Raw genomic sequence first — 24,325 nt, 5'->3', positions numbered from 1 at the left:
TCCTGAAAAAGTGATTTCAAGCAGTTCTAGCCGATACCAACTAAGCTCAAAAGGTGGTGGCCAGCAGAGGTCCTGCTGACGTTGCTTGAAGTTTCTTATTATGAAGGAGTCTATTCTAATTTTTTCTGAGGTGTGTGTTTACCACGGCCAAGGTAGAACAGGTGATTGATTACCAGGTAGAATCTGAAAAACCATCAAAGGAAGATTTCAACTTTTGAGAGTTATTTCTATCAATGATCTAATGTCATTCTGTATTAAATAGTCATTATACTGAAGATAACATTTGTCAATTCAGCTGCTGGTATTTGATTCCATCTAAACACTTTGGACAGTCGAAACAGAGGTTTGAAGAAGGTTAGCTGAATAAAATGCTTCCCCTTAAAAGAACAGGGCTTTCTTCGAAAAGGCCAAATGGATTGATCATTTCATCCCAATTTCATCTAGACTCCCATGCATGCTATTTGGGTGAGGAAGGCTGGAACAAAAGGACAGGTGTGGCAAACCTCAACGAGGGAGGGAGGTCTTTGCAAATAGTCTAGCAATGAAGTTAGCGTGCGTCCAGACTACCACATGCTTTAACTTAACCGCTCTCCCAGGTCCTCCCTGATGGAGTCCCGGGGAGCTGTGAGATTACCGAGTAAACCTGTGAAAATGACCTAGAAGGACCCACCCATAAAGATGAGCATGAACATCTGGCGTGGCCAGCATGAAGATGGTGCTGAAAAGCAGAGGTGGAGGCGGAGTGCCACAAGCAAACTACAGTTATCTGCACACCCCTCGGCCAGGCTTTATACCAAATAAAGAAAGGGCAAAAGTGAGGAATGTATTCATATATTCTCATAGATTTGTATCTATTTGCTGGGATAAATTTTCTTTGGTATAGATGGGATATATCCTAAGCTGCAAGCTGATAATGAGGACTTAGGTAAGAAATGTCTAAAATCAGGGTAGATGAATATGAATATGTACAATTAGTGGCACTTGTACTCATGCCTGTGTTAATAATATGGTCACAAGTGTATGTGACGTCATATGTGCTTGTGTATGTACCTAACTACATGTATCTTTATATATTCCAATAATACAGATTAAAACAGTAATTTCACAAGGCATACCAAGGGTGACAAGCCACCGCAACACTATGCCCAAAGCAACGCATCTTTTCTCTCCTTTACATAAAATATTTCCATAAACACTATTCAACAGGCATTTGTGGCTGGTGATATGCAGATAATCATAACTTTAAACACTCTACAGTAAGCCATTTGGAAGAATTAGCTCATTTAAAAAAGGAAAAATAAGGATGTCACTTGACATACATTTAAGCACAAAATCAGATACAGATTCCTGGGTGGATATAACTGCAAAAAATATTTTCTTCGTCTTCGTTCAGCTATTAGTATATGAACCCTGCCTGGAGAACCCTCAAGTAATCCAGGAGGGAAAGCTCTGCTAGTGAATCGCCCACATTCCTTCCGTCTGATCTTGCTGATTTCCGCTCTTAGCTTTAAGGCGCTGTCCTTTTTTTAGTCCCTCCTTCTATGAGTGTATTAGGAAGAACAAGGGTATGAAGCTCAAACAGTCTGGTTCAGCTACTTGTCTACCATCCGAAGCTTTATCTTGTGGGGAGCTGAGAGGCCCTCTGGCAGGGAAGGTAGTCAAATTCTCCCGGGATGAGTTTGGGAATTAACTGGATTCCATCTACCTACTTTCTCCATGGCGCCTTCGTCCATGGAAAAGAGGTGGCTTTACTCAGAAAACCAGAAAACTCTCCTTACGGTAGCAAGTAATGGCTCCTGGGTGGAGTGGGGGAGGAAATGGTGATGATATGGAAGCTGTGTGTGGCCAACTATTTGTCAAGCTGCCTCTGTCCAGGTAACCGTTTGTTGACTGCCTTCTTATCCAGTAGGACAGGTAGCCTCATCATGTCTGTTAAGGAAGAACGGTCTGAAAGAGGACACTCTGTATTAGAAGGTTTTCTCTCGGTATTTGAGAAAGCAAATCTTAGCTCCAAGCCGGTGCCGGGATTGTTAAATAGCTCTGATAGTAATTTACCCAATCAGAAGGAATGTATTTTTCTTTGTGCATGACTTTTGGTTTGATTAAACATTTTTCTAGTTCATACTGTCTAGTAGGGGTTATTTGAAACTAGAAACAGTCTTAATTTCCCACGACCTATATGTACTTACATTAACCCAATGGCAAAGAATTTAAAAAACAAGACAATTTAAGGCTGTTTTTCTTGCCAGGAGCAAAAGTGGAATAACACAGGTCCCACACAGGAACTACTCACAGTCTCTCTGCCATTCGACACAGTCCCTCTCCAGTCGCTCACGATAACGATGGGAAAATCCCCGCAAAGGACGACAGAACAGGATGGAGAGAGGCGGGACCACACAGACAACACACAGCAGTCATGAGCACGTGCTGAGGAGGACAGCCATTCCCACTGGCCTGTTACTGTGCAGACCAAGGACAGGCAGGCGATCAAATCAAATTCCTTGTTTTAGGGGAACTAGGTCCTGGGGCAAGAGAAGCAGCATGAAGGGATGTGTGCAAACACACGTCTGCAACCGAGGGGAAGGACAAGTGAGTTGGAGCGTCTGCAGAACAAGGTCAGAAACAGGAGGCAAGGCCATGAGGGCTGCTGGCAGGAGGGCAGCTGGAGGCAGCTTCACTGGAGTAAAACATTCTGCTGTCACGAGGCCACCACTTCATTCAACACGTGCTGGCTAATCAACAGCTATCTGGTCGGGAAGGAAAGAAAGCTTTTTCTTGTCTGCTCTTTTTGGCCTTTGGTCAGATAAAACTCAGTCCAAGGTTATGACTGCTTTCCCCAAAGCATTGGAATAAAAGGATTTAATAAAACCTGAACACATTTCCTACCTCTAAATGTATGACTTATCCTCTTATCTGGATTATAAAAGTTAGTCTTCATTTGGATGAGCTCTAAGTGCTTCCTTACCAAACAAATTGCAAGGTATTCTTTTGGGATTTGAAGATATAGAATTATTGGGGTTTTTTTTTTTTTTTTTTTTTTGCTTTTAAAAAAACTGTACTGCTTGATCACCCTTTAAAAACTGTACACTTAGTCAATCATGGCTTAAAATAAGGCAACTTGCCAAGGACCCTTTTCTTAATGCTTAAAATGGGCAGAGGCTGGGTTGCCTGGTAGGTAATTAGGTCCCCGAGTCAGGCTGTCATGGTCCTTCTGGATGTGGCTATTCTCAGGCACGGGGTAGGGGTGCGGGCCCAAGCTGAGGGAAAGGCAACTGAGGTGTCCCTTCTGTGGACCGAGGACCTTTCCCAATTGGAGGAGCCAAGGCTAAGCTCGAGCCTCAAACATGACTCATCCTCTGGCCGGGTACTATTCTCCCGATAGCTCTAGAACGCCGGAAATGGGTAGGCTGTGTAGACAGAACTTAGAGTTCTTTGGTGAGTCTGTATGTTTCAGACCTAAATAATTCTGTAAGCAATTTGCCTCACTCTGCTTCAACCTGCGTCAGTGGAACGGGGCCCTTAGGAGATGCACTGCAGGAGGGTGACCCCTGACTCCGGGGGCTTGATAAAGACTCCAGGCGGTACCTGCAGGGGCGGCTCCTCGCCACTCAGCCTTGTTTCCTGCTTTCCAAGGCCTCATTTCTCCTCCTGTATAATCGCCATGAACCTTTGGGTTTTAGAGCTGGAGGGGACCTTTAAGATCATCTGATCCAGAACTTTCAATTTTCAGATGGGACCCTGAAGTCCAGTTGGGGGCAGTGATTGGCCTCAGATGCCTGCAGGTGACTGGGAGCTGGCCCCATGCGTCCTGATTTCTAGCCCATTGATTTTTCTTTTATAACATACTTCCTCCTCTCAGAAGAAGGGACCCACACTAGAACCAAACCAAAGCCCTCAAAACCTGCAGATACCTGTCAACCACAGAGACCTATGGCTAAATACACAGTCTACACGTTACAAGAGACTTGGGGTGGTGAGGGTGGGGTATTTCTGGAGACAAAACAAAGGTGGGTAGCATACGCCTGTCAAAACACGGGCCCCTGCTCCTCCGTCCCAAGCTTTAGCTCTCCCCGTGACATAACCTTTTTAGGTCGTCTCTGGCTGACCACTGTCTGTGGAGAATTTGGGGGAAGGCTGTCCACCAGAGCAGCAAGTACTCACTGTTGATGGTACCTGCTAGTGCGTTAATGTTATTCAGTCCGACAGTGGCTCCTGCCAGCCCTTGCAGAGTCCCGAGAGAGGTCAGAGAATTCATGGCTGCACCAGCAGTGGAGTTGGGGGTTGAAGCAGCCACTGCAAAACAAAAGAAAGACAGGGAACCCGGGAGAGAAAGAGCACAGGATGAGTGAAAGCCAGCTGGTCCGGGAAGTAGTCTGTCCCCATCACAGCAGACGGAGCCGGGGAGCCTTCAACCATGGGCAGTCTGGGAGTTGCGCTTAGGTTTTGGTGTGAAAGACGTGGGATTGTCCTTGTGGCAACTGTGACAATGAGATCTGGTGGAAAAAAAAGCGTCACAGCTCTGTTGTGCCAGCCAGCGAACATGTGCATTGCTGGTTAGCAGGGGACAGTCCAGGATAGGAGGCCCGACCTCCTGGGTGGCGGGTCCTTCATCAGCCCCACCTTAGAAGCCTCTGAACAAATGACTTGCACAAAAAAAGGGGAGGGAAGGGGGAGTAAAATGGCATTTCTTGTCTTTCATATTGCTTATGCTTCAGACTTGGCATTTTCTCAATGAAGCTTAAAAAAAAAAAAATTCCTGGGTTTGACAGACGACTTCAGGACCCAGGTAGTGGTGCTTATAGAAGCGGGGAGTGATACGAGATAAAACCATTTTGGTCCGAACTCTCCTTCCCCTCCCCCCCTCCCCCTTTAAATAACCGCTTTATTGGGATGTAACTCATGTTATAAAATTGACTCCTTGAAAGTATACAATCTACTGATTTCAGTATAGTCACAGAGTTGTACAACCAGCACCACTAAGTTTAGAACATTTTTATGACCCTCTAAAGAAACCCATACTCATTAGCACTCATTCTACATTCTCCCCTCTCCCTTGACACTGCCAACCACTGACCTACTTTCCGTCTCTGTGGATTTGCTTAGTCTGGATATTTCATACAAATGGAATCATAAAATATGTGATCTTTTGCACCTGGCTTCTTTCACTTTGCAAAATGTTTTCAAGGTTCATCCACGTTGTAGCACGTGTCAGTACTTTATCCCTTTTTATTGCTGAATAATATTCCACTGTGTGGAAACACTCCGCTTTGTTTATTCATTCATCAGTTGTGGACATTTTGATTGTTTCCACTTTGGGGCTATTATGGATAATGCTGCTGTGAACATCTGTACACAAGTCTCTGGGCAGACATATGTCTTCAGTTCTCTTGAGTACATACTTAGGGGAGTGGGACTGCTGGGTCATATGATAAATCTATGTTTACCATTTTGAGGAAATACTAAAATGTTCTCCAAAGTTGCTGTCCTCCCTAATCCCTTTTACACTTACAATGTAAATAACATTTCAGGTATCTTACATTTGTATAGCATGATAGTCTGCTGACTTTTTTCACATATATTATCTCACTTTATCCCGGTGACAGACATAAAAGCTAAGCGAAACTCTGACCACTGATAAAAGTGGTGCTTGATCCACTTCTAGCTGTGGAATCATTGTGAGCATGTGAACATCCTTCCTTCTAGGATGGCCGGGAACTTCAGTCCATCCTGCTGGAATGTTCCTGCCCAGATGGAGCTCATTCCTGCTGTGCCTTCAGAAACCACACAGTATTGCTTGCAATGCACCTTGCTTGGGATTCCTTCTGGGTGAGGCTAGATCAAATGCCTGAAAAATGAATTCCCCACCTTGTCACATTTCTGCCCATGTACAGCATTAGCTTCTGACTCCTCATAATGTGTACGTATTTTCTTTCTCTTTTTAAAATAAAATTATACATAATCAAGTCAATGTTTCTATAGTCCTTTTGTGTTATGAAACTTTTCAAGTACACACAAAAAAAGAGACGATAGTGACAAATTCCTTCAAACTCATATCCAGATTCTAGAATATTTGAGAACCACCCTATTTCCTACTTCCATCTTATCCCTACATACTTCAGTATGCAACTCTAAAAATTGAGGACATTTTCTTTTAAAACCCCAAACCACTTTTCTCTTTCCTCTTGAATCAGTTTTATTAAGGTTATAGCTTTCTAGGAATTTGTATATTTCACTGAAGTTTTCAAATTTATATTGGTATAAAATTACTCATAATTTCTTCTTAATAAATTTTAAAAATCAGGAGCATTTACATTTAAGTTCCATTTCTTTGTCTGCTTGGGTTACTGAGAGAAGCATGTGAAAATCCTCCACTATGGTAATACCAATTACTCCATGTAAATATGTAAATTTGGGGGAATACCTCTTGAAGCTACTTTACAACTTCCACAGATGTTTGTAGATCATTGTATCTTCTGTTGAAATAAACTTTTTGTGGTGATCTCTTTATTTCTAGTTTTACCTTGACGTCTGTTTTATATGATGTTAAAAAAAAGCAGCACCAGCCCTTCTTTTGTTATTTGCATGGTATATCTTCTGCCATCTTTTTTTGTCTGTTTATATTTTAGCTCTATCTCTTATAATCAATATATAAACAGGTTTTCAAAAATAGAATACAGCCTAATAATTTGATAGTCTTTTAGCAGAACTATTTAAATTTTGTGGTATACATCCTGCCTATATTACATTTTTTCTCTTCTTTCTTGCCTACCTTTAGGATTACTTGTTGGTTTTTTCCACATTCCATTTTCCCCCTCTACTACTGGAGGTAATATTTAATATCTGGAGGTAATATTTATTATTTCTATTCTTTTATGTATTACCATAAAAATTTTAAGTCACACATAACTTACAAGAATCAAAGTTAACATTATCTTTATTCTTTGCCAGAACATTTGCTAGAATGTTTCTCCATTCGTGTATATGCTTAGGACAATTTCTAGAGACTTTAAGTGGTTGATTTTTTAAATAAGTTTCACCAGTTATGGGTCTTTCACTGGGAAAAAGTCCACAGATATCCTCATACTGCCATTCTAGAAGTTCTTCCCTGGTGTCACCTAAAATTGTGTGAAAACTCTTCAGGCCTTTATTACTGGCTTAGAATCAGAACATGCCTTAGGGATAGTTTTTACCCCTTACTCACAGGCACAACAGTCTGGTAAGAGCTATCACATGTAGACTGACATCAGACAGAAGTGTATTTTTCTATGGGAAAGCGGGGTGGGGGGACTTCAGTTTCTGGCAGTTAGGTGGTCTAGGTTACCAGAGAGACTCTCCCACTGAAAAAAAACTAAAATGCTTATTAATAAGATATTTTTAAAAATATTTTTAAATTGCATCAATAACTGACCATTTAGTAAGAAATACTCAGAAATCAATGATGTAAGTGAAAGATGGAACCCAGAGAAGTAAGTAGAGCATTGAAGGTAGCTTTCCCCCTAAGGGCATTTGGTGAACCAGATAAATTTGAGCTTCAGTTCTCAAAGCTTCCCAGTACATAAGAAATACAAGAAAGCCTAGGGCCCACTTGAGGTAAAGCATCTAAGAAGAGGCTTCCCCACCAATAAGTCTGGAACACTAAAAGGCTAAACAGTCAGTGAACAAGATATACTCTCACTTCAGAAACTGTAAGGAAAACTGCCTGTCTCAAAACTTAGTGCGGAGTATGGCAAGGGGAATTTCCCTCTGATAATATATAACCAACTAGCCCTCACATCAGTTTGCAAACCAACTTTATCTGACTGGTCAAAACTGCTCAAGCCAGCAATTTAAAGTGGTCCCTAGCTTGTACTGTCTTCCAGCATCCTGCAGAATCAACTCTAAGTCAACCTTGAAAAGGCCCATTTTCAGCAAAGAATTCTCAAAAATAAGGTTCCAAGATAGTTAAGCTCACAATAAAAAAAAATCACAAGTACCAAGAAGCAGCAGAGACAGAGTTAGACAGACACCATGTTTAGATCCACCAAAACTTCAGATATTGGAATTATTAGCACACAATAGAATGGAGGTATATTAAACATGTTTGCACAATTTAAAAAGGGTGGAAAATGAAAAAAAAAAGATTATAAGAAATGACCAAGTATACTGATAAAATTATTAAATAAAAGTCTTAGAAGTGAAAAAACATAATAATCAAAATATAAAATTCAATGGATACATAGGTTTAACAGGATATTAGATACAGTCACACAGAGAATCTGGTGAGCTGGAAGACAGACCTGAGGAGATTATACATAACTGAGAAAGAAAAGATAACAGATTAAGGGACATGGACTAGTCTAACATATTTCTAGCTGAAGTTCCTGAAGGAAAAAGGAGAACAGGGAAAAGGCAATATGTAAAGAGTTAATGACTGAGAATTTTCCATAACTGATACAAGATCCTCTCCCACATCCACGTGTTCAAAGGTCCCAGTGAATTTCAATCAGGAAAAACGAAAATAAGTACATAATTAGATGCACCACAGCAAAAAATGCAGAACACCAAAGAAAAGAAGATTTAAAAAACAACCAGAGAGAAAAAAAAACCTCAAAAGACCACAATTAGACATCTCAGTACCTGACATCTAAACAGTAATAATGTAAGGAAGTTAGTAAAAGGTGCTGAGATAAATTAACCGTCAAGCTAGAATATCCAGCAAAAATGTATTTCACAAACTAGGACAAAATAAAGAAGTACTTTTCACACAAAAGCTAAGAGACTTTTTCACCATTAGACCCTCACTAACTGAAGTTCTACTGGATATACTTCCAACTAAAGGAGAAATGATCCCAGATGAAAGAAGGAGGAATAATAAGCAAAGGGTGTGGTAAATATATGGGCATACCTAAATAAATGCTATATAAAATAACAATGGACTGAAATTCAAACCAAACCAAACCAAACCAAACCAAGTTAGAGCTAAAATACACGACAACATGAATACACCACCCATGGGTTGGTCGGAGGAGGGGGCGGGGGGGGGGGAGCTTTTTTGAGTTAAAGTATTGTAAGATCCTTGAAAGAAAAAGAAATTTCTTGGGCTTCCCTGGTGGCGCAGTGGTTGAGAATCCGCCTGCTAATGCAGGGGACACGAGTTCGAGCCCTGGTCTGGGAAGATCCCACATGCCGCGGAGCAACTAGGCCCGTGAACCACACCTACTGAGCCTGCGCGTCTGGAGCCTGTGCTCCACAACAAGAGAGGCCGCGACAGTGAGAGGCCCGCGCACTGCGATGAAGAGTGGCCCCCGCTTGCCACAACTGGAGAAAGCCTGCGCACAGAAACGAAGACCCAACACAGCCAAAAATAAATAAATAAATAAACAAATGTGGGGTTTAAAAAAAAAAAAGAAAAATTTCTTGCTTGCTTTTTTTTTTTTTTTGGCTGCATCAGGTCTTAGTTGCGGCACATGGGATCTTTTGCTGCGGTGTGGGCTTCTCTCTCGTTGTGGTGCACGGGCTCCGTAGTTGCCGTGTGCGGGCTTAGCTGCCCCGTGCCTGTGGGACCTTAGTTCCCCGACCAGGACTCAAACCCGCGTCCCCTGCATTGGAAGGCGGGTTCTTAACCACTGGACCACCAGGGAAGTCCCAAGAAATTTCTTTCTCAAGAAAACTGACTAAATCTCAGTAGCAAGAGCAGGAGTTTGTGACATGTGAGCCACAAGCAGCAGGCTGTGCTATCCCCTCTCCTCCTCTCCCCCAGCTCAGCGCAATGGAAGCTCTACCCCAGGAAGCTGTGGTCAAGAAGATGGGGGCTCTTTTCAGCTCCCAAACTATAGCGATGGTTTCTCCTAGGGAGGGTTAGACCACTGGCCTTTCTAACCATCCTTCCTCCCTGGCCCTGTTTTGCAGAAACTCTACTGCAGGTCAAGAAGTGTTGAGTCCTTTCCTCAAACCAGCCTGTACTCAGAGGGTGGAAGCTCACCCCAGGCACAGCCCTCAGAGAATAGTGGGCCCAACTACCCTCATCCCATCTTGCTTCTGCGGGGAGGTTCTATGCCCAGAGAAGCAAGCTGAGAAGAGCAGGTGCTACTGCCCTGCTGCACCACCCCTCTTGTAGGCCAGGGGTTGCCTGAAGCGAAGCAGGTTGCTGTCCCTGCCCTCAGCTCCAGGGCAGTGGCAAAGAGGGTCTGCCCACAGAGAGAGAGAGAGAGAGAGGTCACAAGAACAGAGAGCTCCATAACTTTCCCTAAGAGGAATGAATTTATTTGGAACATAGTGCGGGGAAGTTCAAGCCTAAGGCACCATGAAAAACAATAGATATTTTGGTGGTGGGCCATTAAGAGGAACAAAATGGTAGACCACCCAGAAGTTTAACAGAGATAACCAGAGAAACAGAGAGATAAGAAGAGTGTTCCTGGGGTCACAGCAAGCTTCAAGGAATGAATGGCCTTGAAGACTTTCCCTATGGAGGGGTCTGACTTTAACAGAATCAGACTGTGGTGGCCATTTGTGCCCAGGGTCAAAAATAATAGATTAAACAACTGGAAATTAATGGAGGCTGGGTGGGACAGCAATAGAAACAGACCAGCCAGATACTGAACAGGGAATCCGGCAGAAAGGCATTCAAAGAGAGCCATTTGGAAGAATTATGCCGTTTAAAAAAGGAAATATAAGAATGTCACTCACAGCCTGAGGCTGTGTTCTCTAAGGAGTGACATCAGAAGCATACTGTAGGGGAACAAACTTCACTTGCTAAGTTACTAAGCAAATGAGCAAACAAGAAGCAGCTGGGTTTGGTGGGGGAGAGTAGGGAGGAACGGTGTCCAGAATAAAATGTCTAGTTGTTCACAAATTATGAGATGTGTAAAGACATGAGAAAGCGTGATCCACACACAGGAAAGAAAGCAGGCAACAGAAACAGTTTGAGACAGCCCAGACACTGTTCTTAGCAGACAAAGACATCAAAGCAGCCATTACAAATATGTTCAAAGAACGAAAGGAAACCAGATCTGTCTACACTGTCTATAGGAGACACGTTTTAGATTCAAAGCCACAAACAGGTTGAAAGTAAAAGGGTGGAAAAGTATATACCAGGCAAACAGCAACCGTAGAGAGCTGGACTGGCCATACTAGAATGAGACAGCTTAGACTTGACCATCATTTTAGAGAGAAAGAAAACTGGGTCAACTGCTTGCATTGCAAAGGGCCTTAATACACTTTCATGAAAATCTGTGTCTTTGGTAGCTCATGAAAGAATTCCAGGGCCAGTGTGCAGTGACCGGCAGAAAACCCTTATTTTATTCAGGGCTCTGTTTTTCTTTACCTCCCTCAGACTCTTCATTCAGATCTAAGAAAAGGGAAAGGAATGGAAAGGACCAGGGTGAGGAGGTGACATATTCCCCCAACAGCACAGGAAATGAACGTGAAGCAACCTGGGAGGAGGCATGGAGGGGAGTAAACTGAGTACCTGGGTCAGGATGCTCTCTGGCGCTCATCTGAGAAACACGTACAAGCTACTGTTATCATCAGAAAGGCCCCCAGACCCGGCTGCCATTCGCAGCAACGATGGAGAAGGGTGGGTACCCGCGCCCTCAGGTCACTAATCTGGAGAAGGTCGCTTATCAGTAGGGACGCCGCCACGTTCCTAGAAGCCTCACGTGACCTGTCACCATGCTGATGTGGGGTATTCCTCACAGCTGCCGGAGACCCGACACCTACGACAGGGCCTTATCACCTCAGTCTCTGTAACGTGAACTTTTGAGGCTCGTTTACCGCACAGACCTCATGAGTCTCTAATCCCCTGCACCACCCCTTGGCGGGGGTCGCCCTGTATCTAAACGGTGGTGGCAGGAGAGGGATCACGAAGGTTAGCATGGGCGTCCTGAGGAGGAACAGATAAAGTGTATTAGCCCGGCAGGTGCTGAAAGATGAGGCTATGGCTGTAAACAGCACACTGTCACAATTTCATTGTTCTCTTTCAAAAACAGAAAACTGGAGGCAAAGTGGGGCTGTAGTTAAGACTGAGTGCTTTGCAGCACTACTTACAACAGCCAAGACACGAAAGCAACCTAAATGTCCACCGACAGATGAACGGATAAAGAAGAGGTGGTATATAGATATAACGGAATATTACTCGGCCATAAAAAAGAACAAAATGATGCCATTTGCAGCAACATGGCTGGACCTAGAGATTATCCTACTAAGTGAAGTAAGTTACACAGAGAAAGACAAATACCATATGATATCACATATATGTGGAATCTAAAAAAATGATACAAATGAACTTATTTACGAAACAGAAACGGACTCACAGACATAGAAAACAAACTTATGGTTACCAAAGGGGATAGCAGGGCAGGGTAGATAAATTCGGAGTTTGGGATTAACATACACACACTACTATACATAAAATAGATACTCGATAAGGACCTACTACATAGCACAGGCAACTCTACTCAATATTCTGTAGTAACCTATATGAGAAAAGAATCTGAAAAAGAATGGATATATGTATATGTATAACTGAATCACTTTGCTGTACACCTGAAACTAACACAACATTGTAAATCAACTATACTCCAATATAAAAAAAAAAAAAAAAGAAACAATATGCGAGTGAGAGGTTTCTTTATGTCTTGCTTTTCTATTTATTTAAAACCCAGGAAGACTGGCTACGGTGCACTGTAGTTTTCTGACCTCTTGTTGTGCTGTTCTTGGATGGTCCCAGTAGACTGATGGGGAGAGGGTGAAAAATAGGAGGGAGAGGAATCAAACATGAGATTAATTGAACTAAGTAACTTGCCTTAAAATGAGAAGACTCCATGTGCTCCAGTGCTTTGGAAAATACAATGAAAATTCAGCCCGGTTTGAGTCTAAATTGTAAAAGATATCTCGACTGTGTATCTAGCTGCCTTTAAGAACCTTCTGAGTTCTAGCAAACAATCTGTTTAAAGCAAAAGGAAAACTCAAATTTGTCATACAGCCAATCTCAATCAAATACTTCAAAACCAAATATTCAAGAGACACACGATAGAGAAAAGCCCTTAGACACAAAAGACAGACGCACATTAAACGCCACCAACACGCATATCGTCCTATTTCTGTGCTGGCAGACTGGCCGGATGCTGCCTTGGGTAACTGCACTCTGCCCTCCTAAAATGCCCTTCCGTCTCCACTGAGAACTGTGTCCTTCGCTTTCTCAGTTCAACTGTTTACAAGACGCCAAAGGAACATTGGTAAATAGATGTTGGCTCAGCTTTGCCCACAGCACCTCCTTCAGTCGAAGGCTGCTCCACGCAAAGGAGAGGCCGGCCGTACAACAAAGCCGAGAGGAAGGCGGGTGGGGAGCAGAGCCACCTCACCTCCCGGGCAGTGAGGACAGACCCTGTCATACGTCATGTTTCACGCCTGCTGTACCACCAGCTCAAGACCACCAAGCAGCCCAAAGAGGCTCTGAGCGGCTAGCCAGCCAGGAAATGAAATGGCCAAGCAACACACCAGAGCCATGTGTCTATGACCTCACATGGAAATGCAGTTCTGTGCCTTTGGATGAAAAAACTGCAGGAGGAGGGGCTTCGCTGGTGGCGCAGTGGTTAAGAATCCGCCTGCCAATGCAGGGGGACACGGGTTCGAGCCCTGGTCCGGGAAGATCCCACATGCCGCAGAGCAACTAAGCCCGCAAGCCGCAACTACTGAGCCTTGGCGCCTAGAGCCCGTGCTCTGCAGCAAGAGAAGCCACCTCAATGAGAAGCCCGCGCACCGCAAAGAAGAGTAGCCCCTGCTCGCCGCAACTAGAGAAAGCCCACACGCAGCAATGAAGACCCAACACAGCCATAAAAAAAAACCAAAAAACAAAAAACTGCGGGAGGGGGAGAGTGGGGTGGAGAGGGAGGGGGCCGGGGGAGGGGGAGACTGGCGGTGAGGAAGTACATCTCTGCCTGTTACGGAATCACTTTGTTCATGTGACCAGGTCAGTTCACTGACGGAAAGACTCCAAGCTCAGGAATCCCCAAACACCCATCCTAATCTAAATGATAAGATGGGTGCTTTCTTCTCAGAGCCAGGGGATGCCTTGCTGAATGATGTGTCTAGAAGAGCTTCTTGACTCAGGTCAAAACTGCAGGTCACAGATGGAGGGCCCAGGTCATCTGGTCCCTTGCTATGCTGGGAGACAGAGGGGGCAGAGGGAGAGAGGGGGAGAGGGTGAGAGAGGGAAAGAGGAGGAGGGGGAGAGGGGGAGAGGGGGAGGGGGAGGGGGAGAGGGGGAAGAGGGGTGATGGGGAGAGGGGGGAGAGGGGGAAGTGGGGGAGGGGGAGAGAGGGCGAGAGACTGGGGAGAGAGAGAGAAGGCAGGAAGGAAAAGGAAGGAAGGAAGGAAGGGAAGGAGGAAACAGTGCTAGAAGAGCCCCCAGAAGAACTGCTGTTCAGCACAGAGCTGAGAACTGGACTCACTCATATCCTCAGCCCAAGATTTGTTTCTCTTACATCAATAAGTCCTTCACACACACTCTCTCATTTCCGGTTGGTCCTCCCAGGAAACCCACGCACTGGCTGGGGAGGAGGAGGAGGAAGCAGAGGGGTATGTGTGGTGCACACGGTGCGGAGGTACAGGACGGGACCCTCTCCAGCTGTGTGGCCAATCGGGGGGCCAAACAGCAAGACACACACAGCTGTGCGAGAAGGGCTGTTTGGAAAACTTTCTTAAACCAGTATAACAAGCAAGCCTAATCTTACCTGAATTTTAAAAAGATGTTCCATTTGTTTTCTTTTTATGTTTATTTGTGCCAGAGATAAAAGCTTATTCTCTTTTTCTCAGCCTTCCAGAGAGAAAGGACCTTTGCTTCACTTCCCAGGAAAGAGTCCCCTGGTCTCTGCTTCTCCCAGGCCCCAGCGGCCTTGATTTCCTTTCTGGGGACAAGGGTGACTCACCTGACTGCACAGACTCGGGGGGCCCTGCTGTCCTCCGGGCCAGAGTCGGGGCCCCTGAATTGAAATACGAGACACCAACGGGTGCCTGAGAAAGGCCTTCTTGCTCTCTGTTCTCTTTTTGTTCTAACTTCCGCATGACTGGGTAGGTAAACTAAGTTTATTTAGGTCTCCAGGGTGATGTTTAGAGAGGGAGGTAAGAATCACTACTCTTGTTCTCTAAGGTAGGCAGAATTTACTGTCCCCCTAAAGAGGTCCATGTCCTAATCTCAGGAACCTGTGAACATGTCAGGTTACATGACCCAGAGGAATTAAAAATTGTGATTTGGCTGACCTTGAGATGGGGAGATTTTCCTGGATTATCTGCGTGGGCCCCATGTAAGTACAAGGGTTCTTATCGGGGGCTGGAAAGAGAACCAGAGAGACAGCAGCACGAAGACACAGCAGCTCTGAAGATGGGAGAAGGGGCCGGGAGCCAAGGGGAGTCAGTGGCCTCTAGGAGGATCTTGTTCTCACAAGGGGGGATTACATTCTTTTCACATCAATTTGCAACACTTGAACATTCGACATCTTCTCCCCTGGGGAGGCGAATGCGTGGCCAATGACCGGTTCTCCAGCCTTCATCATCAGGCTGGTCCTCAGGAGACTACATCTGGGGGTACAGCTTAGAGAGGGTCTGGACGAGGGTGAGCTGGCCTGAAAGCCAAGCTGAGAGACAAACAGGTGACAGAAAGGTAAAACTTAGCCTAGAGAGGAGAAGGCTAAGGGAAGAAACAGTCTGAGGTCTTGACACAGAGAGAGAGTCGTTGTAGCTCCAGAGACCCAAGCGGGGACCAGTGGGTGGCGGCCGAGAAGGGCAGAGTCAGGGTGAGGAAGAACTGGCTTGCACAGCGGGCCCAGCTTCCCCCTGTTTGTGGGAACAGGAAAGCAGAGGCTGCCGCACGGTCACGGATCGGGGTTTTGGCAGACCCCGCGGCTAGGCTGGGTGGCCTCCGAGTCCAATGAACCAAGGTCTGAAAAGCTCTTACTTTCTCCACTAGGACTGAACACACACTGGCAGCATCTCCCGGCGGGGCAAACGAGGACTCCGAGAAGGCAGGACTCGACCCTCAGTGACGGGGCCGGCCCCTCCGCCCACAGCACCACTGAAGGGCCTGAGAGCCCAGGGCTGCTTGGAGGCTGCAGGCCAAAGGGATCCACACAAACACAGGCCCCATCGAGCTGAAGACATCACAGGCTCCCGCCTTCTCTTCTGAGCAGGAGAGGCACGCAACTCAAATCCCAAATGGCCGGATCCTGGGGGAAATGATCACCAAGAGAAAGGCCAGCCTTGCGTGGTGGGCACTCCCTCCGACCTGCGGCCCAGGGCTGCCGGGCTGCTCCGCGGGCCACTGCGTCAGAACCATCTGTCTCTGGAGGCAGGGACCACGATGCCCTCAGACGGCGCAGGAACCACACACGCTGGATGGGAAGGAGGTGTAGCCCAGGGTCTCCTGCACCGCAGTCCCCTGGACGTTCCCTGGGACCTGCCGGTGGTGAGGCTCAGGGCTGTGGATTAACACACCCTCTCGGTGCGTCTCCTGCTCGTTAAAGATTCGGACCCACTGGTCTCAGGGGTGTGTGCGTGTAGCATTGCCAGGTCCCCTCCAGGCCGGGTGCAGAATTTAGTGTGGGGTGTGAGGAGGTGAGAGGCTAAGAGGAGGTGAGGTTGGGTTTGTGATAAGACAGGGGAACAGATGCTGGGAGGTAGAAACCAGGGGTAAAAAACTATGGAAGAGTGAAAAGTTCTGGTTCTATCTTGCACATAAAGAAGTCCCACCTGGAGGTGAGCGTATTACAGGGCAGGAGTTCACTGGTCTTATTTCCTAGAACCTACGAGAGGGACTGACACATCGTAGGCGCCACACAGGGACGTGCTGAGTGAAGGAAGGGGTGGAAAGTCCACTGTGGCCGCGGCAGGTGCACCGAACTCTGTGTCCGGCCGCTCCCAGGACGAGGCCCCGCATGGGCCTCCGTGAGCTGGAGGGAGGGCGTCCACCTGCCGACGCTGTGGCCGGCCAGAGGGCCCCCCATGGCCAGGTGAGCCCGGGGCGGGGTGAGGGGCTCTCATTAACTGTTCCTTGAACACCGGAGGAAGGGTGGGGATGCCATCACAGACAGAACTGGCCAAGCCAGCTGCTGCCTCGTCACCGGCACAGCAGCAGAGATGCCCTTCGTTCCTCTGGCGTGGCTGCCACAGAAGGAACCAGAGGCCCCTCTGAGGTCCCCGAGGCTCCACGCTGGCCTGGCCCCTGCAGAGGCAGAGACCTCGTCCTCCCTCTCCTTGAACTGTGATCAGGGACATGGAGGAAATCCCGGCTTCCTTCTCATTCTTTGCACAAGGTGGGCTGGCCGGCAGTTTGGGGGGAGGCTGACTGCTGATTGTAGGGAACGTGGCTCTTCCCCCTTTGTTGTGTGGCCGCGTGCCTTGCGGGATCTTAGCTCCCAGACCAGGGATTGAACCCGCGCCCCCTGCAGTGGAGGCGCAGAGTCCTAACTGCTGGACCACCAGGGAAGTCCCAGCTCTTCCTCCTTTTCCAGATTCCAGATCCACCGAGAAAAGTAGAAGAGTGGTCATTGGGGGCCATCAACCTCTGACACGGACCACACCTCTGTCACCCTCCCTACGTGAAGGTGATCTTTCCCTCCGTTCTTTTATCGGTGCACTGGCAGGGCCTGTCTCGGATATGTCTGCCCCTGAAAGGACCATGCTTTCTAGGAACCCAGTGCCTCAATTTCGTCCTGTTAACCCCCTCCCCACTTTTCCTGGACTGCAAGATTTTTAAAAAGCTACAACGAGACAACATTAATAGAGGACGCCAAGAATCTGCCTTTAGTGCATCCACGAAACGCTTTCCACAGACGAATGAGACGGTGTAAGCACAGCGGCTTTGTAGTTTAGGAAATAAATAAAATAACTGCAAACAGAGAAAACTGCCTGCATCGACCAAACACACTCAGGACGGCGAAGCCCGCAGTCACCGCTCTGTGTCACACAAGCTTGGATGCTGGGAAGGGGGCAGAGTCATGAAGCGGTGACACAGGCAGCCGTGGGGATTCGCCAAGCAACAGTGTCTCCTCTTCTAAGGGGTCTAATTATCCCACAATACCACACCTCTTATTTTAACTTTATTGCCTGAAAGGTTTTTTTGGGGGGCGGAGTGGGGTGAGGAGAGGAGGGATGACAGGGCGGGAGGTGGCTGTTTGGGTTGGAAAATGGCACTGAAAGCTTCCAAGGTGTTCCGATCTCACTACCCGACGGTCTGTACGGGCACGTCCGTGACCCCATAAACACCTGCATCACTTTCTTCCTTCGCTAACCTACTTCCAACTCACCAGGAGACCGGTCAACAACTTGGTGTGTGTGACGCTGGGCCAGACAAGTCATTATTGGTTCTCAGATGGGCCAGAGGAACACTCTGAGCCTGAAGGACCAGAGGAAGGAAGCCCCTTGTTGGGACTCTGAGTCCTTTCTGAGCACTAGTCTATGACAGTAAATGTTTCTGGAGGCGAGAAAGTGGTATGGAAACGGACGTGGGCAGCATCAACTTCTTCACGTCTACTGCAGCCCCACTGTTTTCTTCACTTTAATTGTCACTTAACAAGTGCTCGCTGGAGCCGTCACTGGGTGATGTTTCTAAGAAAGAATCTACTTCATTAGTTGTCAACAACCTAGGTACCTCCGCACCTTGCCTATTTTCAGTACCCTCCCCAGTCCCATGAAGAGGGACACAAGAATGAAGGTGTAATTTGGGGCCATGAGCTTGAAACAGTCGGTTTATATTGATATCAACTCAGCCTATATGGATCGAACAAGAATGGAGCAAAGGAAAGGGAAAATTGGACCTGTTTCCCCTTCTAATGATATTTTGCTTATGAATTACCAAAGTAAAAGTACACGCCTCCCCATAGCTGGGCCCTGATATTTGCTTTTTTTTTAAAAATAGATGCTCATAGGGGCTTCCCTGGTGGCGCACTGGTTCAGAATCTGCCTGCCAGTGCAGGGGACACGGGTTCAAGCCCTGGTCTGGGAAGATCCCACATGCCGCGGAGTGACTAGGCCTGTGAGCCACAACTACTGAGCCTGCGTGTCTGGAGCCTGTGCTCCGCAACAAGAGAGGCCGCGCGAGTGAGAGGCCCACGCACCGCGATGAAGAGTGGCCCCCACTTGCCGCAACTAGAGAAAGCCCTCGCACAGAAACGAAGACCCAACACAGCCATAAATAAATAAATAAATAAAAATAAAAAAAAAAAAGATGTTCATGGACACAAATTGAAAAATCATGGTGACTTCCTTATAAGGATGAAGAAACTCAGAAATACAATTCCAGGTCCCCAGGAGCTCCTGCTTTTGAATATTTCCTGGGGTGGCAGAAGTGGTGGCCCCCTCAGCTGCGGCTAACAACCTGTGGTCCCTTGGGCAAATCACTTAACCTCGCAGGCTTCTGTTTCCTCATCTGCATCATGAGTGAGGTACCTGGATGGATGATCTTGAAGATTCCTTGTGATTATGAAATGGGATGATTTGACCAAGCTCTGGACTCTGGAGAGAAAAAGTGAGGAACACGGATCTCTGTGGAAAGCAAGTGCATGTCACTGGGAGGTTAATGAAGACCTGCTGGATCCTGGTCTGTCCTGAAAAGGGGGCAGACCTTCCCTTCGATAACAGGACCCCAAGGTTGGCAAGAGGTCACCTGGCAGAGTTCAAGGTCCGAGATGCTAATGAGCTGCACTTCAGCTACTTGGGTGGTTTCCTTTGCAAATGACCGACCGCAGAGCACACACTCAGCATATTGCCTGAAATAAAACAAACCACTCTCCGAGGGCTTCACTCTCAGTGCTGACAGCTACAAGGAAACGGGTCCGACTATGGTTATCGTGCTTTATTTAATCCAATAGAGCATTTTGTCTTTGATAAGCAGGTGTGTTGGTTCTATAGCATCAAGTCAAGTTTTAAGTTCACTGCCATCTTCTTCAGCTAAGCCCCAAAGCAGAAAGAAGTAAGGAAAGGGGTCTACTCCCTGCATTTATATTCTCATATTTTTAGGAAGGGTGGGGAGATATTTGTTTTCCGAAGGCAAAGGTTCAGAGAAGAAACATCACTGGATCTTATTCCAGTTTTAACCTAGTTTCTTACTGTCCAGAGGAGCAGAATTCAGTGTCACTCCCAAATTATCATCTTCCCCAGATGATACTTTAATGTCTTTTTAGCAATAGCATGTATTATATATACATATTCCCTCAATAGTTCAATAAGGGTAAAAGTGGACAATTTCATTTCACAACGGAGAAAACTAACCAAAGAAAGATGAAATGATTTGCTCTAAATCAGTCCTTCAGCTCCTGGTCAAGATGTCCACACACTCTAGAAAGAACATGAAACTGTAATTCCTCTATCACATTCTTTAGATTAACTGGTTTTTAAACCTCTGCCCCCGGGCATGAACTTTTTTCGGTTTCTAGCCCTAGACACTTAAATTCTTGACTTACGCATGACGTGAATACCTTCCTGTCTCAAATCCTGTACAGCCTCTCAGTCCTGACCTCCTCCTGTTCATGTCTCAGCAGCAAAGGCATTCCCTCTTTTAAGGCTACACCATCCACTTACTGAACGTTTTTACGGCTTTGTGCCCTGTCCCGTGTATTAGTGTATAACCTAATCCTGGGGCAGCTGGGAAGGCAGGCATGGGGGCTGCTGCCCTGGGGCTGGGGACACGCGGGACAGATTCTCACACACGCTGCTCCAGGTGCCAGACAAGGGGCTTAGAAGAGGGTTTGATTCCATCCCTCCAACCTCCGCCCCCTTCAGTCCATCAGTTTTCACCTCTCGCTGGCCTCTTCCTTTCCTTCCCTGTTCTGCCACCTCCTGAATCTAGAAGTATGTTTACATTTCTCCATCTTAAAACTTTTCCTCCTATTGACCCTGCTAGACTTTGTAAAAGAAACCACTACATTTCATGAAAGTGTCATATATCAATATATAATTCCCGCCTCCAGGCTCACATCCCCCCTCCTCTCACGGCCTCCGGAACCATGACATCACACCACCGCTGCAGCGATCGGCCACTTGGGGGTGAACTGCCTGCCCAGTGGGGAAACTCAAATGCCTCTTCTCTGCGCTCACCTTCACCTCCTTCCTGCTTGGTTCCCCGGATACCAGGCTTCCCCGGAGCTCCCTTCCCACCACCTGCCTCCTCCCGACTGTCCCCCAAACACGGTCATCAGCCCAGGCTTCACCCCCCAGGCCCCTGCTCCGCTGTGTTCGGTGATTCTAGCTCAATGATCCCACCCGGGCCCCACCTGGCTGACATCTGCCCACCTCCCCGCCTCTGCAGCTGACCCAGGGCAAGGTCAAGTATCAGGTAACCCGTCTGCTTTGGGGATGTATTTAAATGAAAGGCCAGTTCACATGTGCCTCAGCCCAACGTGTATAAAACCAAACCATCTTCCACTATAAACTTTTCCTGCTCCCGACTGCCCTCTCTCTACTAATGAAAGCGCTGTCCTACTGGTCCCCAAGCTCAATACACTCCCGTCTTCAACTCCTTCCCTTTGTCTCGCCCACATCCAATCGGTACCCAAGTGCCGTCACTGACACTCTTGCGCTCCAAGTCCTTCCGTGGCTCTTCACTGCCTGCCAGAGGAAGTTCTAGCTTCTCAGCCGCGGCTTTCAGGGCCCTCCCTCCCTGGTTCCTATTTCCCATCCATGTCCTGCTGGTGAAAAGTGAGATGCATTTCCATTTGCTGACTGAATGCTTTTTCTGTGTTTTCTCAAGCTTGACACATCTGATAAATCTCCCATTTCTACCTCCCAAAATCCTATTCGTCTTATGATTTTGGCTCCAATGCCAACTCTCCTGTTAAAAGTTACCCTCATTTCCTCAAGACAGAATCTCTGCTGTCACTGACACCTTGTGCCTTATCCGATTCCTGCTCTTCAACCAGAAGAGTCCAGGTTGGGGCATTTTGCTTATTTTTTTGCATGTGGCCACTGCATCCAGTTTAAGGGATTAAGCCACATACGAATGAAGCATTTATATTTTGCTGCTTTTAAGTCTTAAAGCATGGACCTTAGATCATAAGCCTCTGGGAAGTTGTGACTAGAGTCAAGTTTTGTTGCTTTTTCCATCTAATATAAAACACAATTAAGCACTCCATACATGCTTTTACTAGTGCCAGCAATGATAACATGGTTATATCAGACAGCAACACAGATAATTTGGGGGGCGGGGTAGTCTCACTGAGTGGCTGCGTTATAGAGAAGACACACCTCTGAGCTCACACACACCTCACAAGGGGCCATGACGTGGACCTGCACACGATGCAGTAGACTGTGCAGGGCAACGTTTACACTGAATCACGGACACAGCACAGCCTCCAGAGCCACTGAAGCAAACACGCGGAGAATGAGAGCCCCTATCTAAAAATATTGAAAAAGTGCACCTCGAACAAAGCAGGACCAAAGCCCTGAGTGAGTGACAGCCCTACGAATGAAGGACGGGATGTGTCCACCCCCGGGGCCAAGCTTGCAGAAATCCAAGCTCTGTGGCAAAGGGGAGGACCATACGGTATCGTCACCCACTCGGCGGGGCAGCTTTAGTAAGCTTTAAATTAGGTCAGGACAATTAAGAGACCGCGCCAGGGCAGGGGCATCTCATGGACTGCGCAGGGCAGCCCGGCCACCGTGCGAAGCTGTTCTGACGGCAGGCGCTGAGATGCCTCTGGCAGCTCGGGAAACTAATGAATGAGACAATGAGCTGCGGTTCTGCTATTTGGACCAACAGATTCTTCTCATTTCCCTGATGGTAAGGGAAATTTAGAGGTAATTCCACAACAAAACGCCCAGCACATGCAGGGGCCGTCAAAACTCCAGTTGGGAGGTTTTGCATGCTTTTTTGTTTTTAAACCCTAGAAGCACAATGATCAATGCCAAATAAAGAAGCATTTACTGGAAAGATGGACCACTCCCAATGATTATGTTTTAAATGCCTAAGGACTTTTGAAATACTTGCTTTTCATGAAATGCCTCTGTTGAGAAGCCACGGAGCAGAAGTGCCAAGGACACTTTTCTCTTTTTTCTGGTTTTGCCACTTACCAAATCTAATCTAATGGTGAATACTATTCTCAGAGCTCTTTGTTGCATTAAGTGTATAGAAAAATGGTACAGTTTACAGAAGAGGGAGAAAGTAGAGAAAGATCTCTCCTTTCCCCACCTTGGTCTAATTCACAAAATTTTAGCATAAGGTATACAAAAAAGTTGGTCATGAAAAGTTTTTTTTTAAAGGGTATAGAAGCTATAGTTTATATTTAAAGACTAATAACCAAATCCTTTTACCACAGTGGGAATTTAGTCAATATGTCTTTTAAAAAGCTAATGCTAAAATATAAATGACGTGAGGGCAGGGGTTTGGTCAGCTTTGTCCACTGATGTGTTTCAAATGCCTGGAATCGTTCCAGGTACATAGCAGATGCTCAATACATATTTCTTGACTGAATGAAAAAAATATATCAGGAAATTATAGTCACTCTAGTGACACTGTATTTATGGAACATTTTACATAATGTTCAATCCCATTAGCAATGATGAAAATAAAGCGAGCCCCATAATGTCAAGAACAAGTTAACATGTGGAAACCTTCTAGAAAAAAAAAGTACGAAAGGGTGAAACCTACAAAAAACAAGCAAAAAATGGAATGTCCATTCTCTTTCTGCAGCAATGAGGATGTAAGGCTGTTTGACGGATTCAACCCCCCAAGTAAATAGCTGATCTTAAAAACCAACTTGTTTCTGCTTGATTACGACACTTTAAAGTATAGCTAATGAAGGGGAAAACTTGACTGCTTGAGATTCACTTGCTTGATAATAAGCAATGAGAAAAGATAGGCCTAAGGGGAAATGTGGGTAGGTAAGAGACCCAGGTGATTTTCAAATGAATAATGGATCCCTGAATTAATAACATGCTGAAGAGCAGCATAGGAAAAAAATACCCCCGAAGTTAAATGGGACCCTGCTTCACGGACCCTGTGGAGGCCCACCTGAGGGCGCTTAGCGAAGCACACGGAATTAAGAGCGTGTCTGAGGATGGTCTTTCAAAAGCCCACATCAGAGTAGATGGTTCTTTTCAAATGAAATCCCTTTATCTGACCGGAGACTCTTACTTATTCTATATCACGACATCAGAATGTTTTGAAAGCCAATCTTCGTAAAATTATTGGAATAAAATCCCTGCTTTCTATGACCTTGTTCTAATGTGCATTAGTATTGATTCATTCTTCAGAAACCTGTCAGACCTGAACATCCACCTGGCAGGTGCGGCTATGTTGGGATTTACTCAAGAGTCAAGTCTTGGTGGTAAGGCGGGGGCACGGACCCTGCCACACGTC

The 24,325-nt window shown here is 46.3% G+C and overlaps 1 protein-coding gene across 12 annotated transcripts in view; it reads right to left on the bottom strand.

Annotated features, from left to right (window-relative positions):
• CELF2 (CUGBP Elav-like family member 2) overlaps window positions 1-24,325 on the bottom strand; it is a 531,606-nt gene that overhangs the window by 17,191 nt on the left and 490,090 nt on the right. For 9 of the 12 annotated variants that reach the window (XM_082449743.1, XM_082449746.1, XM_082449740.1 and 6 more), the window contains one exon: window positions 4,174-4,293. In XM_082449743.1, the coding sequence (XP_082305869.1) occupies window positions 4,174-4,293 (120 nt within the window). Of the gene's footprint in view, window positions 1-4,161; window positions 4,294-24,325 lie in introns of all 12 variants that reach the window. The other 3 variants (XM_082449744.1, XM_082449741.1, XM_082449747.1) reach the window with 1 other exon arrangement.

The sequence above is a fragment of the Balaenoptera physalus genome (genome assembly GCF_965194825.1).
Source record: "Balaenoptera physalus genome assembly, chromosome: 2".
In the NCBI taxonomy this organism is placed as follows: Eukaryota; Metazoa; Chordata; class Mammalia; order Artiodactyla; family Balaenopteridae; genus Balaenoptera; species Balaenoptera physalus.
The sequence above is the reverse complement of the archived record's forward strand: the minus strand, read 5'-3'. Positions and strand labels throughout refer to the sequence as shown.